At 33.4% G+C, this 21,160-nt stretch overlaps 1 protein-coding gene across 1 annotated transcript in view; it reads right to left on the bottom strand.

The window, feature by feature from the left end:
• Window positions 1-5,364: 5,364 nt before the first annotated feature.
• Window positions 5,365-21,160, bottom strand: part of LOC139854472 (uncharacterized) — a 52,765-nt gene continuing 36,969 nt past the window's right edge. The window contains exon 5 of the mRNA XM_071843775.1: window positions 5,365-5,476. Coding sequence (XP_071699876.1) covers window positions 5,365-5,476 — 112 coding nt within the window. The remainder of the gene's footprint in view (window positions 5,477-21,160) is intronic.

The following is a 21,160-nucleotide window of genomic DNA, read 5'->3' as shown; positions in this document are numbered from 1 at the left end:
TTTGAACATACTTTGATATATATTTACATATTTGTTATAGGTTCGTGAATCGACCAGTGGCCAAGTCTTACTTCCTGACGAAGTAAAAATCTGTGAAAGTGAGTTATAGTCTCACTTTTAAAATCTAATATTTTGGGATGAGAATACATGCAGTTTTATAAATGTTTTACGAAATAGACACAAGTAAATGAAACTACATTATATGGGTGAATGATCGGATCCGAATATGCCCCTTTTTGCTTGGTAGCCTAAGAATTAGTAAATCGATCTACTAATTGACGCGAATCCTAAAGATAGATCTATTGGGCCTAACGAACCCCATCCAAAGTACCGGATGCTTTAGTACTTCGAATTCATTTTTATCATTTCCGAAGGATTTCCCGGAATGATAGGGGATATTCTTATATGCATCTTGTTAATGTCGGTTACCAGGTGTTCACCATATGAATGATTTTTATCTCTATGTATGGGATGTAGATTGAAATATGAAATCTTGTGGTCTATTATTACGATTTGATAAATATATAGGTTAAACCTATAACTCACCAACATTTTTTGTTGACGTTTAAAGCATGTTTATTCTCATGTGATTATTAAGAGCTTCCGTTGTTGCATGCTAAAATATGGACAAGATTCGGTGTCAGCATGATTGTATAATATTGTTTAAAACTGCATTTGAGATTTACTTTGTTGTAGCATATTAATATTGTAAACCAATATGTATTGGTAGTGTGTAAGTGTGATATTTTTAGATTATCATTTCTGGATAATCTAGGTGGTGTCTTTTTAACCTTGTCGATAAAATAAAGGTTATGGTTTGTTTTAAAAACGAATGCAGTCTTTGAAAAATGTCTCATATAGAGGTCAAAACCTCGCAATGAAATCAATTAATATGAAACGTTTATAATCAATATGAACGGGACATTTCAATGTGTTGATTATAAGGCTTTTAAATCGGTAATTACTGATGTTCATGCATATGCATAGTTTATACACACATTTGATTTACTTAAATGTAATAGATGTAATGATATGATTTTGTTTGGGTTATGTACTATTTTAAAACTATATTGGTAAAATGTTAACTTTTATATCAAAATTTGATGGTAATTTCATGTATTGTTTTTCACTATATATGATATATAATTTATAAATAAAATAAATTGTTATCAGGTTATTTGCTAAATTGGAATTTAACAAAGGAGGATTTGCTATGGCTAACAATGGGAATAAATATTATCTGCCAAGCTTGGTATTTCCATTGATACATTGTGTTGATGCATATCTGAATCATCTTCACATTTCAAAGTATTCTTTCTTTTTTATACATGTGTGATGATTAATTTGATTTTTATTGTTTTTTATAGTTACTGGCAAAAAAAATTATAAGAAACAACTTCACAAACATTGGAGATATTGATATCAAGGTGAAAAGATATACCGGAGGACCTAAAATCAAGCTTGGAATAAATTGGGATGGTCAAAGAATTCGCTTGACAAATGGTAGTGAAAAGTTACACCAATTGTTTGATTTGGGACCTAAAGACTATCTTCGATTAAATGAAACAATTTACCGTAAGTTTGAAGTGTTCCATTATGTATATAAAGATGACCTAATCGAGGGAAGTACAAAAAATAAGCCACCAATATCCTTTCTAAGTGTACTCTACAGTGAAAACCCTAAAAAACTGGTAATGTGTTTGTCATTAACACTGTTGGATAAAATAATTTATTTCACTTATTTTATTTCATTATCATTAGATTTTTGTGTTCTAATTTTTAGGTATTCCCTCATCAATGGGTGAAATATCATTATCCACAATGGAAAAATAAATCAGAGATCTCCATTAACGTTGGACGTGATTATAAACGTGAAGTGGGGTTGCGATGCACTGGTGACTATCTGTTTTTAACACAAGGTTTTTCTGACTTGTTAAAAGACCTTAAAGTGATGTGGTACGATGTGTTGTGCTTCACGTTGATGGATGAAAATAACTTAAAGTTCACTTTTTTGTGATAAAAATACATGTCAACTGACATTGGAAGGTGTAATCAGGCTTCGACATCGCAGCCAATTGAAATCATTGAGCTTTGGGACAGTTCTGACTGTAACAACATTGACTATGACATCGATAATGAGAATGAATCTAACTCACTTGATGATTCTGATAAGGATTGGTCTGGAGATGAGGATACAACTGAAGATGTTACTGAGGAGGAGACAACTGAAGATGTTACTGTGAAATTTATTATGCCATCCGGTCACGTATATGTATATGAATGATTTTTAAAGTTTAAACTCAACATGTTTCAATTATTAGCATTATACATTTAGTATTTACAATTTTGTTTATATTGAATTATCGTGTTATCACAATTTACATTATTCTTAATATAGCGTCTACCACCTGAATTGCTAGCTGTAAGGAAGTTGATTGCTGGAAGGCAAATAAATGTAACAACTCATGATGGAAACAGCTACACATGGGGTTTACGTACCGACGACAAAAGGGCTACCCAAAACTTATATGTTTCGCCTAGTTGGTACAATTTTGTGCGTTTCAATCGTTTAGAACCTAATGATGAAGCTGACTTGACATACAACACGCAGGAAGATAAGTTTGTTATGTCTGCTGTGACGGTTAATGGGTCGAATGTTTGAAAACAGCATACCACATCAACCTTTTGGTAATAGGTAGATTCAACAACTGGATATAGGGCGTATTAAGTGGTTCAACATGGATAGCATATGCTGCGTTTTGAAGTTTTTGTTGGATGTTTTCAGATATGACTTTAAGTTGGATGTTGGTCAGTGTTTTGTTTATGTTTTAGACAATGGGTATGTGTTATGTAAGATTAATGTTAGGGTACATTTTATGGTTATGGTTTTCCTAACTATCCTAAGTATGTTGATATTGGTTAAAAAACATGCTTGTTTAAATTAGTAGAATTAATGTATCCAGTTGTTGATGGTTTATGTTAGTATTTGTTATTGTCGAGTCATCATATTTGATTTCATTGATATTTATTTATATTATATGCTGGAAGTGTACTCACTACATGTATCAATATGGATGTTACATTCTACTTGTTGAAGTTACTCAATCATATTAAACATGTCAACAAAAAGAAAAGGTTTTTTTTTGTTTTTGTTTTTTTTTTTTTTGTACCACAAGTCCACAAGTGCATAAATTAAATACATAATGTTTATGAATGATACATGTTATAAAATAGAAACACCAGTTATCAATTTAAGTTAAGTGTACAATAATAATGAATTATGTGTTAAGAATCAGTTTGGTGTAAATTATATAACATATGTATGGATTTCATTATATATGAACTTCAAAATCAGATTAAACAAATAGCACAATCATAACGTTTAGATGTACTATACTTATATATGAACCGAACATTATATAAAACAAAAACAAACATAGGTCTTTCATTGATAAACAAAAGGTATTTAACATTACATCAACAAAAACAGAAAAAAAGGGAAAACACAACGGGTAACATTGTTTGTTAAGATAACAATAATGCCTATACCTAAGAACACGAGACGTTACCATAATGAGAGATCATGATGACCAAACATTTTGAATCACGTATTTATTTAAAACACTTAGCACCTTACATAAGCAAAACATTCAGAAACGTAGCAACTCAGATAACACATTAGAGAGGTTCCATCCTTGGAATTTTGATAGCTGCAATCCCATCGGTAGTACCAGCAGTTGGATTCTCATAATCTTCACTATCATTTGGTGAATCTGATTTGTGTTTGGAGAAACTCGGGCTAGGGGTCAGATTCTCGACTGATGAATGATTTCCTTCATGTGTAGGTATTACTGAAGCCTGCATAATAGAGATAAACACAAATGTATACACAAATTTCGTTAACTGAAGATGAATCTACAAAATATTAGTATGCGTGGTTTGTTAAAAAAAGAAACTTGATTTATTAAATAAAAAGGAAATAATGGAAGAATACCTTAATTGGTGTAACCTCTTTGTCAGCTTCAGCTGATGGTTCAGCAGGTGGTTCATTCAATTTAAGCATGCGATCAACATATTCAATAACACCCGGTGAGTTAGAAACATTGTACGCAATCATTGAAGTGTAAGTGCGACTCCTGGTCCAATCTGTGACACGTATCATCCAAACACAATACTTGTTGACAACCTCATACAGCTCAGTCGGAAGCTTCTTTTTAGCACCACACTTCAACACAAATATGAAAAGTTAATAATTGAGCTCCTAAAAGGTCTTCTTTTTATAAGTTAAACAAACTAATACTTATTATGCAATAGTGGGTAAAATTTACATTATATTTGTTGTGAATGTCATACCTTTAAAGCCAGCTGCAGTAACCATTCAGAACTCCTGTTCAACAGCTGCGAAAGTTCATGCTGGAATATAACACAAGGAACAATGCCAGTAGATGTGACGACCCGAAAATTTCTGACCAAATTTAAACTTAATCTTTATATGTTTTCGACACGATAGGCAAGGTCTGTAATGATGAAGTCTCAAAAATTTTGAACCGTGTTCATATATTCAATTACACTTCGACTGTTCTCAACGACTCATGAACAACTATTTGTAAATAGATATGTGTGTATATATATAAATAATAATTGGAAGTATAATTTGAAATATTGAATTTTGTTGTTAAGAAGTATGATATTATAATAATTATTATTTAAAACATATCTATATATATACATAAAAGTATATTAAATATAAATATTAAATGATTGTAATACTCGTTTGATGTTCCGATTGATATTAGAGAAGTTTAATTCGAACTTATATGATTTTAAAATAAACGATGATCCGAAAATGAGTTTTATAAATTTTAGGCTTATTAATAATATATTTAGAAGTTGTTTGTCAAATTTTAAAACTTTTTATATTTTACTTGGGAGATGGGAGTGAATAATTAATGTAAATTTTATTTAATAATTTATGATTTAATTTTATACCATAATGACCAAAATAAATAAATATAGTTAATCCAAAAATACGGAATTTTTCTGAGCACTTTTATCCGCCACCGATTTCGCACGATACACAGTCCGTGAAAACTGTCGGTAGAAAATAACAAAATCTTCGACTGCTTTAACTGTATGGTCTTGGTTTCATTTCCATTCACAGATTGGAAGTATTATTATGTTATTATTATTAATTATAATTATTAATTATTAATTATTAATATAAAGTAAATTATATATATATATATATATATATATATATATATATATATATATATATATATATATATATATATACCTACCTACATATACAGAAGTGAGGGATGGATATAAACACATTATCACATCTCTCATTCCATAGCCACCTTAGTCACCACCATCACAACCATCGGCATTCCCACCACCATCCTCTCCGGCCACCATCACCATTATAACACTACCACCATCATCACCTCTATAACGACCAGTCCTAATCCATCTAGACGAATACATTACATTTGGTTATATCGCGAGGTACTTGACATCTATATGATACATTTTACAAACATTGCATTCGTTTTTTAAAAGACAAACTTTCATTACAATAAAAGTTGACGGCATGCATACCATTTCATAATACATCCAAACTATGAATGACTTATTATCAATCTTGATGAACTCAACGACTCGAATGTAACGTCTTTTGAAATATGTCATGAATGACTCCAAGTAATATCTCTAAAATGAGCAAATGCACAGCGGAAGATTTCTTTCAAACCTGAGAATAAACATGCTTTCAAGTGTCAACCAAAAGGTTGGTGAGTTCATTAGTTTATCATAAACATTCATTTTCATCATTTTAATAGACCACAAGATTTCAGATATTTAATTGTACACGTAACCCGAGTACAAAAATAATACGCATAACCTGCGAATTAAAAATCATTCATATGGTGAACGCTTGATAACCGACTTAACTTTAATGCATAGAATATCCCCAAAACAGAACCTCTCATCTGTATAATAATAATAATCTCAAAGTACTAAAGCATCCGTACCCCGGATGGGACTTGTCGAGGTCCATAGATCTATCTTTAGGATTCGCGTCAATTAGAGGCCATACCCGTTTCCTAATTATTAGGTTACCAAGCTAAAAAGGGGTGATATTCAATATTCATAATGCAGCCATAGAATGTAGTTTTTGATCACTTGTGTCTATTTCGTAAAACATTAATAAATTCAACGCATGTATTCTCAGTCCCAAAAATATATATAAAAAGGGAGTAATGAAACTCACGATCCAATATTTTGTAGTAAAAATATTCATACGACGAAACTGAACAATGCAGGGTTGGCCTCGGATTCACGAACCTATATCAATTATATATATTAAAACATATAATGAACATATAATGGTATTCAATTCAGTTTATATATATTAATTATATAATATATTACTTATTTAAAATAGTAATGTATTTATTATTTCAGATGTTATATATATATATATATATATATATATATATATATATATATATATATATATATATATATATATATATATATATATATATATATATATATATATATATATATATATATATATATATATATATATGTTATTTTTATATTAAAGTAGTAAATTAGATATACTTATGATATACGTAATAACTATATTTTTATATAAATATCTTTTATTTGCTAAAATAATAATTATGATAATACTAAAATAATGATAGTAATACTAATAATACATATTCTAGTAATAATAATAATGATAATAATTATAATTTTAGTAATAATAACAATAATAATAATAATAATAATTTTGGTAATGAAATCTACCTTCCAAAGTCTTTCTAAAAAAAATATGTCCCGAATAGGGTTCGAACCCGAGACCTCTCATTCACTCATCAACGCCCTTAACCATTCCTCCATTTCAGTTTTTCTGATTTATAATACAAACCCAAATACTTATCTATTATATGTTTCAACCCACTTCATCTTCTTCACCAAAATCTAAACAATCAAACAACTTCATTCTTAATAGTCAATCATCAAAATGGTTTTAGGACTTTTATACAAACATGAAACAAAAAATAGAAGTGTTCTTGTAATTAAGAAAATTGAAAAAAAAAATGAAAAAGAACCTACTGCTGAAGCTGGTAGCTTCTTAAAAAAAAATTAATGTTTTCTATTTTGAGTTCGTTTTGGACAATCTTTACAACATGAAATATGTTTCAAATCATTCCTAAAAACTATTGGAATCGTCAATTGAACTTAAAACATCAAAACAAGCTCTAATTTCTAGATGAACAAATTAGTTGATTTTTGACAAAATAACTTTGACTCGCAAATTTGAATTCGTTATTAAGAATTGGAACTTGAGATTTTACAGAAAGTTTAAGTAAATGATTCCTAACAACTCTGCATTATTAGTTTTTGAAATTTTTTTCGAATTCAAGTTTGTGTATCTCACTGTCAAGAACAAATGAGCTCAAAATTTGGTTTTGAGATTAAGAATGTTATAGGTTATGATTACAACATGAATTGTGTTACAAATCATTCCTATAATCTTTATGGATCATCAAATTAACTGAAAACATCAAAACAATTTCGAATTTGATTCAAGAACACTCAGTTGACTTTTAAAATCAAAACTTTAACTCTCAAATTAGAAATTAATAGAAAGAATTGAGGATTGAAAACTTACAGATAGTTTAGTTAGATGAATTCTAACACTTCTGCACTTAAGGATTTTGAAATTTGACACTAAATTAAAATTTGGCTAAAAAGATGAAGAACAGAGATACGAGCTTATTTTCTGAGATTTTTGGTTTGATTCTTTCTCAAATGCAGATGTGTACATATATAGGGAGTTGTTTTAGTGGGAAGAAGAAAAGAACCAAAAGCAAACATTAGCACAGTGTTATAATTTAATTCTCGTGAAGTTAATTTGGGAGTATGCTATCGACAGTTTTCACAGACTGTGTATCGTGCTAAATCAGTGGCAGATAAAAGTGTTCAGAAAAATTCCATATTTTTAAATTAACTATATTTATTTATTTTGGTCATTATGGTATAAAATTCGATCATTAACTATTAAATAAAAAATTACATCAACTGTCACTCTCGATTCTGGGTAAAATATAAAAAGTGTTAAAATTTAATAACTAGATCCTAAATACATTTTTAGTAAGCCAAAAATTTATAGAACTCATTTTCGGATCACCGTTTATTTTAAAATTATATATGTTTGAATTTAACTTGCTTAATATCAATCGGAACATCAAACGAGTATTACAATCATTTAATATTTATTTTTAATATACCTTATTTATATATATAGATATGTTTTAAATAATAATTATTTTAATATCCTATTTTTACTTTATTAATTTTTAATAACAACAATATATAATACTTCAAATTATATATTGAATTATTATTTATATATACATACACACATATCTATTTACAATTAGTTGTTCGTGAATCGTCAGAAATGGTCGAAGTCAATTGAATGTACGGAAATAGTTCAAAAATTTTTGAGACGCAACATAACGGACTTTGCTTATCGTGTCGAAATCATATAAAGATTAAGTTTAAATTTGGTCGGAAATTTCTGGGTCGTCACAACCTCTGATTCAACCGTCACTTAACACACCCATTCGAAAACACTTATTTCTCGAGCACACACATAATATGTATTGCAGCCACTACTATCATGTTCCTGTTTCTTTTTTTCTTTCGATTCAATCGACACTAAACCAACCCCAACTGCTACTGTTGTAATTCGTGTTTTTGCTTCTTTTTCTGTCGAGAGAACACCATCAAACACCCCATCAAACATCACATAAACTCACTATTTTGTTTATTGTTTCTTACGTAAACTAACCCGCCACCTTCTTCTCCATTCGCAACCATCACCTCCTAAACCACCACGAACATTTAATCATGGTGGACTGCTTCTGTTGTAGCTAACAGGTGCTGCAACCATCGAATCGCCACCACCAAGACACCATTGTTACTCATTGTTTTCTTTTTTTTGTTTTGTTCGTAAACCACCCAAAACCGCCACATTAAAACTGTTATTACTGCTGCAGCTGCTTCCTGTTTTTCTATCGACAAGAAACCCACAACGAAGATGGTGAATAGTTGATGTTATATATGAACTTGTTTATGTTTCTGTTAAAATGAAGATGATGATAAACGGAGAAGACGATGAACAGTGGTGATGTTATGAAGATAAATGGCGACTGTGATGATTATGATAGCGAGTTAATGTATGATGAAGGACGATGTTGATGATTACGGTTATGACGCTGATGATGGTGATGTGGTGATTTGATGATGATGATAAAAATGAAGTATGATGATGATGAGAATAAAGATGATGATGCACATGATTGATGATGATGGCGACGAATTCATAATACGCGAATATGGAGTACGGTTTCCTGTTTCCCACATTTTTTTTTGACGTTTGAAAGTTACTAGAAAATATATCCCATGTTACTTTTGGATCAGATTTTTTTTTTGGCCAGGGAATGATTAATTGTTGGGCCGAGATCAAAATTAAACACTTGGGCCATTCTTGTTTAAATGAGTTTATGGACTTTATGTTGGGCCGAAAGAAACTAGTTAAGTATATATGGTATACAGATTACATCAGAAAAACAAGATAGTGTGAATGGTTAAAGGTGTTAGTGGGATAGCGGGAGGTCGCGAGTTCGAGTCTGGCATGAGGCATTATTTTTGTTTTAGGCCTTTACTTTGAGGTAGTATTAGTATTAGTATTAGTAATAGTATTAGTAATAGTATTAGTAATAGTATTAGTATTAGTATTAGTATTAATATTAGTATTAGTAATAGTAATAGTATTAGTATTAGTATTAGTATTAGAATTAGTATTAGTAATTAGTATTAGTAATAGTATTAGTATTAGTATTAGTATTAGTATTAGTATCATTATTATAACCGTGATATATAAGTTGTCTTTTCGCCTTCGTTACCGGGAAAACCGTTTATATTCCACCGCATTATTAGTAAACTTATCAACAACTTTATTGATCTTGACTTTCCGAAAAATCATTATTTTTATCAAAACCCCATCATATACTCATCCGCATCTGGTAACGAGAATTGCCATATCAATTACTGAGAATTAGCAAACAGTATTTTGAATCTCGCAGCATTTCGACGTCAACAATTATATGTATACATATAACATATATCTCCTAGAATTACGATCTCCAATTCTGAAATTTTGAAAAGTACCCAGCCTACGAATCAATACATTGAACTTTGAAAAAGCTGAATGAAGCAGCAGAAACTGTAGACAACCAAAACAGTCAAAAGTTTGATTATAAAGAAGGATACGTTGGAAAAGCTCAATGGAAAATTTGTACTGAAAAACGGATTGAGCAACCCATGAAGGAGGCTGTGGACAAATCACAAAGACTAAACCTGCCTTCAAAGAATCCAAACAATTCAGTGTCTGCTGAAGTCTTTAGCGAATACCTTGTTCCTTACTCTAAACCCTTGCGGACAATATTCTTCATCATTCCCTGATCTTAAATATTCTAAGATATCATCGTATCTTTCATTATAATATTTTTGATATTTCTGAAGATATTTTCATAACTATTCTTATCTGAAATCATTTATCTCTTCGCGATATCAGTGTTACATCAGAAAGGAAACTGTTCTAGTTTCTAAATTCTGAAAATTTTGAATTTAAAATATGAATGATATTGAAGTAGTGTTGGGAACTGATGTATGAGTTAGTATAATATAATGACACTTGATCAACATGATTATATTACAGTAAGTCATGCTGAGTTTCTATTGGAACGTGATGATTCACAGATCATAACATCATCATGTGCCATGTTACATGCCTCTTACATTCTATCTAACTTATAAACATATCAAGAACATATTTCTTGATAGTTCTATCTTTTCCCGTAACTTCTGGTAATTTAACCAATGAGTTTATGGACTTTATGTTGGGCGAAAGAAACTAGTTCAGTATATATGGTATACGGATTACATCAGAAAAACAAGATAGTGTGAATGGTTAAAGGTGTTAGTGGGATAGCGGGAGGTCGCGAGTTCGAGTCTGGCATGGGGCATTATTTTTGTTTTAGGCCTCCTTTATTATGATTATAACCAATATTGTTATGATTATTATCATTATTATTATAAACATCATTATTTCTAAAATTATCATTATCAGCATTATTATGAAAAGTATCATGTTAGTAAAAATATTATTTTTATTAAAAATTATTATTATCAATATTATTAAAAAATAACTTTTTTAGTAAAATTATCATTTTTATTACTATTAGGATTATCATTATTATCACTATTATTATCAGTATTATTTTTAGAGATATTATTATTATTTTTATCACTATTATTATTATTATTTCTATAATTAATATTGTTATCAGTATTATTATTGTTAATATTATCATTATAATTGAATACAACCTTTGTTACTATTATTGATATAAAAATATACTTATAGTAATATTACATATAAGTATGTACTAATCATATTAACATTTTTAGCAAATTAGGTATTATTAATATATACATATATATTGATATAACTATAAAAATATTAATCATTTTAAGTATATATACAAATTAAATATATATAATACATAATCTAAGATATAATTTATAAATCTATTAGATTACAATTATATGTGTTAATATATATATAAATGATATAGGTTCGTGAATCCGAGACCAACCTTGCACTTGTTCAAGTGCCGTCATATGCATTATTGCTACGAAATACAGTTTTGTGAGTTTCATTTGCTTCCTTTATAAATGCTTTTGCAATATATATTTTTGGGACTGAGAATACATGCGCTTTTATAAATATTTGACGAAATAGACACAAGAAATCGAAACTACATTATATGGTTGGATTATCTAAATCGAATATCGCCCTTCAAGTCTGGTAACCTAAGAATTTAGAGAAATGGCCCATAGTTGACGCGAATCCTAAAGATAGATCTATGGACCTTGACAAGTCTCATTCGGGGTACGAATGCTTTAGTACTTCGAGATTATTATTATTATAAAGATGATATGTTTGTGGGGATATTCTATGCATTAAAGTTAACGTCGGTTACCAGGTGTTCAATCCATATGAATGATTTTTATCTCTATGCAGTTTGCGAAATGCCTGATATGAGATGTATATTTATGAGAAATGAAAATGAAAATCTTGTGGTCTATTAAAATGATTGAAATGAATGATTATGATAAACTAATGAACTCACCAACCTTTTGGTTGACACTTGAAAGCATGTTTATTCTCAGGTATGAAAGAAATCTTCCGCTGTGCATTTGCTCATCTTAGAGATATTAGTTGGAGTCATTCATGACATATTTCAAAAGACGTTGCATTCGAGTCATTGAGTTCATCAAGAATATTATCAAGTCATTTATAGTTTAGATATATTATGAAATGGTATGCATGCCTGTCAACTTTCGATGAAATGAAAGTTTGTCTTTTAAAAACGAATGCAATGTTTATAAAATGTATCACATAGAGGTCAAGTACCTCACTATAACAACCCAACCCGTATTAAAACCGGCCCATAAAAATTTTTCCTTTTAATACGCGTTAAATAATACTTTAGGTCCCAATTGTTTTTCCATAAACATCTTTAATTACAATAGAAGGTCTAATAACTTTAAAACATTTAATACATTAGTTAATTGTCCAAACGGACATACACGACCCGACTAGTTTAGTTTCCAACAAAACCGAGCATGGTGATTTGGGACTACGCTACCCAAATCCTAATCGAATACAAAAGCAAGATCTTCTAAGCAACCTAGCCAATATCTCTAATCCCCAAGCTTACCCGAGCCGCCAAGCATGCGAACCTATAAAAATATCAACAACGAGAGGGTAAGCTAACGCTTAGTGAATGATAATATACTACATACATATATATGTATAAAATGGACATGCCGCACAATTATCAAATACCGCATACCGAAGCATCCATGTATAAGGCAACTACACTAAGCATACCGTACGATCTCTAAGCAACAAGCTAAAGATATCAACAAGGTATAAGTTCACCAACGACAATGTGAACAACGCCAATAAGCTACACCCAGAGGGTTAGCTACAACAACATTAGATTAATATATATAACAATATAAAACGAATAAGGTTAACCCCTTAACCCATTACCGAATACCAAACGCCACAATGAAGATTGGCTGAACTACACGAGCCTTAGTAATCCGAAACCACACGAGATTACTATCTTCGCAACATCGAGGTTGGCCGAAATACACGAGCCTTAGTAATCCGAAACCACACGAGATTACTACCTCAATAAGATGACCGAACTACACGAGTCACCATGAATCCGAACTACACGCAATTCATTTTAGATAAGATGACCGAACTACACGCGTCATCATGAATCCGAACTACACGCGATTCACTTCTCCAACTCAACCAACGGTCACGGGATTATAAAATCCACCCCATCAGGGTTATCCACATCACGACAATATCAACCCTTCGCCATTGGGGTTATAACATCCACATCACAACCACGTGTGATAACGTACACACATAACGTGTACCTCGCCAAAGGTGGTCAACCAAAACGCACAACCGTGCCCATTGGACTCATACAAAAGTCCATCAAATCCACCTATATGTAAAGTGAGCTCTATAGCCGAGAATCACTTCACCCGACCCGCACCCATCCTACACATACATATGCATATAGGATATTAACACTCACCTTGTCGCCTTGATGAATGCTTCCAAGTAATCTGTAATTCGTCAATAGAAAGTACCTAATCCATTATCACAAATTCAACAACACACTTAGATTGGATTTACTAACCAACCCAATTTGACACTTAGTGCAAATTCGACCCAAATGCACCTCCAAGTACAAACCTCGCCCAAACTAACCAATAATCACTAACACAAGTGATAATGGTCCTAATATGCCAATTAAACCCGAACACAAGTGTTAAACACTTATCCTTCTCGAAATCGCCCATAAACCCTAATTTTGACCCATAAGGTCAAAATCTCATCATTTACAAGTTTTGACACCAAAACATGTTTAACTCGATTTTATACTTCAACTTAATCCATTTTAAGTTTACAAACCTTATTAAATCAACAATCGGGTCATAATCCTCAACAAACCCTAAGTTTGACTCTAGTCAAAATTAGTCAACCACGAAAACCCTAAAAGTCTCCAAAACACCAATAATCACTAATGCTAGTGATTATACACCATTTACAAGTCTTAAACATGGTTAAATCATTAACTAACCCAAAACCCACCTTTAACAACAATAAACCCGAATATTGGTGTTAATCTCCAATTAACAACTAAATGGGTTTCACCTATGAATCATACAATCAAAAGCCCCAAATTTGAATGATGAACACGAAAATGAAATTCAGAGTTAGTGCTTACCACTAGTATCACCGTGTAGCTAAGAACGTGGAGAACACACTTGTCAACTACGCCAAAGATCAACTCCCAATCCTACCTTTCCAAAAATCCTTTTGAAATCAAATGGGTGTTTGAGTTGAGACGAAAAATGAAAAGAAAAGGGAAATTAAAATGAGAAATGAAATGAATGGATGAGGTTAAATCCTCAAATCTGGCTCAAACGCGAAAAGACCAAATTGCCCTTGAACTTCATTTGAAATTACAAGAATCTGGTGCCAGTTCGTGTAGTATGCCGCGCCGCGGCATTAATGGTCGCGCCGCGACCTTTGCTTGAGTCTGGTGCCTTCTTTACCACACTTTCTGATCTGAATTCTAGTTGATTGCCACGCCGCGGCCTCATTTGTCATGCCGCGACACATGGCGTGATCTGAGTAATTTTCTTGCATACAAGACCTCAACACCCGAACATGTTCCGAACCCTTCATACGCCTATCGTACATACACAATACACCTATAAGTCATGTACGGGGAAAACGGGGTGTTACAACTCTCCCTCACTTAGATTTGATCACGTCCTCGTGATCCTAGTCACGAACCCAAATGGACCCACACTCAATGGTCGTCGAACATGCATTTCGAACATGCATCCCGAGACGTACAATACATGCAACAACCGAAGTCTACAACGATCCCTTTGACAATTCTTCTCAAAGAGTTACCTTTAACAGCTAAATCGTCACCCGTGATTTATCAAATTCCATAATTCCAAGCACTAGCACTAACTCAATCCCTCACATCGGGAAAACTCAACCAATCTCATATCGAGATATCAATTCCTTAGCATACCCTTACCGAGTACGACGCTAAAAACAACCAAGTCTCAACCTAAGGTCAACAACCCGAAACGATGAAGACCGAACCAAACGAATCCTGACGGATACCACCAATCACTAAACATATCTTATAGTGCGCAATACGACCAATACGCAACTATCGTAACATCATAATCCAACGGCTAAAACCGATAGCGCCCAAAACGACTATGGGAACGCAAATCTCAAGGTGTACAAAATCAACTATCGTCACACCCGTAACATCATGTGAGTGAAACACGGCTATCGCCTCACTAATCATACAACATGGTCCTCACGACCCCACCATCGGCGTATAAACAACCGATAGTTCCCACAACATGGTCCTTACGACCCCACCATTGGTGTATAAAACAACCAATAGATCAAACATCACGAAGGCTGGCCGAAAACACACGCGCCTTAGTGAATCCGAACTACACGCGACTCACTACCTTCACCACAACAACAATCGGGATTGGCCGAACTACACGCGCCTTAGTGAATCCGAACTACACGAGAGTCACTATCCCGGAGGAATGTCCGAACTACACGAGTCATTTATGAATCCGAACTACACGAGACTCACTCCTCAATACAATGACCGAAACCACACGAGTCATTTGTGAATCCGAACTACACGCGACTCACTTCCATAATAAGATGACCGAACTACACGCGTCATCGTGAATCCGCAAACATACGCGATCCACAATCTCAACACAGGAATGGTACTCGCATTTCCCACCGGTACTCGCATTTCACGATAATGTTATACCATGCGGATATAACACTACTCCCATCACACATGCTCTTTTGTCCTCCATCACGGATCACGCATTGCTACACCATAGTGCATCCTAACGGAATACACTAACCATCAACACATGCTCTTTTGGCCTCGATCAACGAGTAGTGTAACATCACGCACTGCTACACCATAGTGAATCCTAACGGATACCACTAACCATCACCATATGTATGCGTACACAACGCCAACACAATCGAGCAAGAACTACCTATATCGCACATAGGCACAAAATAACAATTCTCCATAAGAGAACCTGGCACGCACATCCCTTAACCGAGGGATTTCACCCTGCTAGCCAAACACGTCCTTTATCTCTCAACGAGATTTTCCACATTACCACCTCAGTGGTAATTTAAATCCAAACCATAAGTAAAATTTATCCGAAATTATAATCTACCACAAATCGACCAAAACCAGGTCTCGAAAACATTTTCCGGATCTACCAAACGCATCATCCGAAATCTCACACTAAAACTTCCTCGTGCGGGAGTGTAACTCCCCCACTTGGAACTACGTCCCATATCCACAACTCGTACAATCGTACAACGCTACCAAAGGTAGACTTTACAAACGATTGGGCTCACACGACCCATCACCATATCTTGCTCCAGCCTTGAGCACACGAAGGATTTCAATCAATCCTTAAACACTTCGAACAAAAAGTGTACCACGATTACACAAACAACACCCTCGCAATCATCCAATTGCTCTAGTTTGTCATTTTCCACCTAGTCACTCATGTACCTAAGGGTTTCACTCCGGTACCCTAAGTACAATGTAACCACAACACAATCGGAGTTGAACTCCACGCTAGTAGGTATAAAAGAGACACCTAATGTCACGTCTTATATACTCCATTACCAACATACATCGAGATTCAAAACACTCGATCTCAAGGTTTTCCAACCACCCGACAAACCTCATAGTTCATCAACTTCCACACTATAGCGAACATACGCTTAACAATCGAACACCAAAACCCATTTCCATGGCTTGGTAGAAACATTTCCAAATACTAAGGAATGCTTGGTTGCACCAAGTCTTACGCCCTTCAGCCATTAATCACAACATCACCATAGGGTACTTCCATTAGGAACGCCACCCATAACAACAATATGCACAACACAAGGCATTTTACAAACTCAAATTCAACGGCACTTAATAAATAATCAAAGAACATATTTATTAAAACGAAACGTACCTTAACGTCTCCTTGCCGCACCCGTCCCCGCTAACTTGGGACATTCCGACTTACGATGTCCTTCTTCTTGGTAGTTTGATGTTATGCGAGGGGTATATGAAATAGCATTAATTTTTAATATGAAATACGATACAAGTTTACACAAGTTATTTATTTATTTACAGATGGGATATACCTAAACCTTGCTACAACACTTATAGGCAGTGTACCTAATCGTAGAGTAGTATAGTTTTTAGTAAGTCTGGTTCGTTCCACAGGAAGACGGTTACACTATATTTTTATATAATTACATTTGTACAAAAATATATAAATATATATATATATATATATATATATATATATATATATATATATATATATATATATATATAATAATATATAAAAGGGGGTTTTACCGTTTAATGACTGGTTTGTCGATTTTAAAACTTTAGTCGCAGTTAAAACCTAATGTAAAATATTAAAAATAAATACAACTTAATTTTAAAAGTAAAGTAAATAACGATAATGAAATTGCGATAAATAAAAGTGCGATAAAATAAAAGTGCGATAATTAAAAAGTACGATAATATACGATGACAATAAATAAAAGTGCGATAATTAAAAGTGCAATTAAATATGAAAATAAAGGAATTATGCTTATTTAAACTTCCGTAATCATGATGTTTGACGTGTTGATTTTTAGTTTATTCCCATGGGTTAATTGTTCTTTGTGTAACATCCCGCCTTTTTCCGTTATACTATTTTAAACTCCGTTATATGTTTATAACATCTCTCGTTAATACACGTTTTAAATTATCTCGTTTAGGTAATTCACGCACCCGTTTCCAAAGTTGAGGGACTAAGTTTGACAAAGGAGCAAAGAGGTGACTAGGTCAAAGAGTCAACACTCTTCCTCCTCCATTCATTATTTCTTTTCTTTTCCATTTTTCTCTAATACTTTCACAAATTCTCTCAAACACCATTTCAAAGATTCATCATCTAATCAAAATCTAGCAAGCTTCAATCTAAACTAATTACATATTTGGAATCCTTGCAACTTCCTCTTTGATTCCATACCGATTACATCTCGTTTGGGTAACTTTCTAAAATCACTAGATTTTGTGTTTTTGATGTTTTTAACTTATAAAGTTGTTAATTAGTGTCTATGGCTCAAGTCTAACATGATTTATTGATTTATATGCTCGATTTCATTATTTGAAGTAACTAGCTTGAATATGAACTTTGGTGTGTTTGATTTGGTAATTTGGTAGCTTAAATGTTGTTTTTATGGTAAAGTGCAAGTATTAAATGTGTTACTAGTAACACTAGCTTCAATTTGATGTGTAGGTTGTTTTAGAAAACTTCATAAACTTGATTATTGGTTTTGGTGGATTTGGGTTAGGGTTTGATGAACTTGAAATGAACTTTTGATGCTTTGAATGACATGAAATGTTAATTGTAAGTGTTAGGTTGTATTGTATGCTTGATCACCTTCGAAACGGCATATCATTCATATAAATTGGTTGCCGAATCATCGAATTTCATTTATGAACTTGAATGCATTTAATGAGGAGCTTTGAATGTGATTTTGGTTGTTGTAAATGTAAAACTGATTGATGAAATGTGTTTAGTTGTTTTCCTTGTCAAAATACCTTTCCGATGATATAAGATACATGCTTTGGTTGTTTGCGGGTCATAAATGGTGATTGTTTGAAGTTAGGTTCGTGCACAAAACTTAAAAACTGCCAGTTTTCTCTGCACAGGTAATGGCGCGGCGCGCCATATACCCGCGCGGCGCGCCAAAGTAGGCTGTCTAACTTTGTCCATTTTTGGAAAATGTTTGCTATGCTACGCACCTCCGATTCACATGTAACTTGTTCTAACATGCTCATATATGATTAAAAACCTCAGAAAAATAGTTCGGGACCCGACCCGAACGTGTTGACTTTTTCATTGACTTTGACCGACCAAAGTTTGACTTTTTGTCAAACTTAACCAAATGATTATGCAACATTCCTAACTTTTTTCTATACTTGTATCTTGCATGAAACTTGACAAATTGATTCACATGCTACGTAATCGAGTCGTAACGAGCCATAGGACTAATTGAACATCTTTGACCTTTTGTGTTACCGTTATTGATACGACCTATTTGTTTAGGTCAAGGCTAGCATTGTTCTTTGCACATGTTACTTGTCGAAGTACTTATTTACTCTTCCGCTCAAGGTTAGATCATAGTCCCACTTTTACTCTTTTGCACTTACATTTGGGATGAGAAAACATAAACGTTTCTTTTTATTAAGTGAACACAAGTACAGGAAAACAAACATTCAACATACGAGTTTGAACAAAAATCCTCAATTCGATTATCATTAGTTACACTTGCCGGGTGTAAGCGAGAACTTATGTTATATGGCCATATGGGTTTGACAAACCCTCATTCAAACGGTTCGCTACCGTTTACGAATGAAATGTATTTTCGAGAAACAGTGTATGTTCTAACACTATTGTGATGGGGTTCTATGGAAGGAATGTTAAGCATTGATAATTGGGTGCTCATGAAACAAACTTTTGGAATGTATTACTATTATATCATTGTTGCAAATCTTGCGGTTCACTTGTACTTACTTACCCAAACCTATGATTTCACCGACGTTTTCGTTGACAGATTTCTATATTTTTCTCAGGTCCTTGAAAGCTACTTGATACATGCTTCCGCACTCTTTTTGATACTTGCTTGGATGTCGAGTATACATGCATAGTTGGAGCGTCTTTTGACTACTTTAAATTGTGTCGCATAGGTTTCATTCGTACGTTAAACATTGTAATGTAACTAGTCTTTGAACTACATTTGTAAACTTGAAACATCCTTTTGCTTATGAAATAGATGCGACATATTTTGGTCAAACGTCATGATAAAGACTTATGACCACGCAACGGGACCGAAGTAGTCGGCACCGTCAAACATGATTTGGTCGGGTCGCTACAGATGGTATCAGAGCGTTGGTTGTAGGAATTTAGAGTTCACTGGTGTCAACCCCGAGTCATAGGGTACATTAGTGAGTCTAGACTACAACCGGCATATAGACTTGAAGTAGGAATTACTTGACTACTTGTGCATTATACTCGAACGTTTCTACTCACATCTACTTTTATTTCATCTTAATCTTACGTTGTTTAATTTGATTGACGCGCCACCTTGACTTAGTGAAATGATGTCGAATGCACATATGAATCAGGGTAATATAATTTTCGGGATTATATTACGGTGACTCATATGAACGTTCCGATATTGTGGCATAAAGAATTTAAGGTGAGTCAAGGAAAAAAATTTCTCTCTATCCTTATTCCATAGCATGATTAGTATTATTGAAAATACTAATCAACGGTATTCTTGTGTTTTGAAGGAACAATGCCTCCTCGTCGTGTGCCACGCCATGAGACTCCCAAACAAGCTCTACAACGAATGATAGCCACCGCCGTGGAAGCGGCCATGGCCGATCACTCCTCCAACAATAACAACAACCACAACAACAACAATAATGGAGCCGGTAACTCAAACGAAGGGTGCTCCTACAAATCCTACATGGGGTGCAAACCTCACACTTTTGATGGAACCGGGGGACCGGTCGTGCTCACCCGATGGTTTGAGCAAACGGAAGCCGTCTTTAGCATAAGCAGTTGTCGGGACCAAGACAAGGTTAAATACTCCACTCACACCTTCACCAGTGTTGCTCTTACATGGTGGAATACTTATGTACAATCGGTGGGTACCGATGAAGCTCACGCCCTCTCTTGGGCCGACTTGAGGGAAAAGATGATTGTCGAATATTTCCCTTGTGAAGAAACCCGAAGGCTCAAA

This window comes from Rutidosis leptorrhynchoides, chromosome 6 (genome assembly GCF_046630445.1).
Source record: "Rutidosis leptorrhynchoides isolate AG116_Rl617_1_P2 chromosome 6, CSIRO_AGI_Rlap_v1, whole genome shotgun sequence".
Lineage (NCBI taxonomy): Eukaryota > Viridiplantae > Streptophyta > Magnoliopsida > Asterales > Asteraceae > Rutidosis > Rutidosis leptorrhynchoides.
This window is presented reverse-complemented; position numbering and strand designations above follow the sequence as displayed.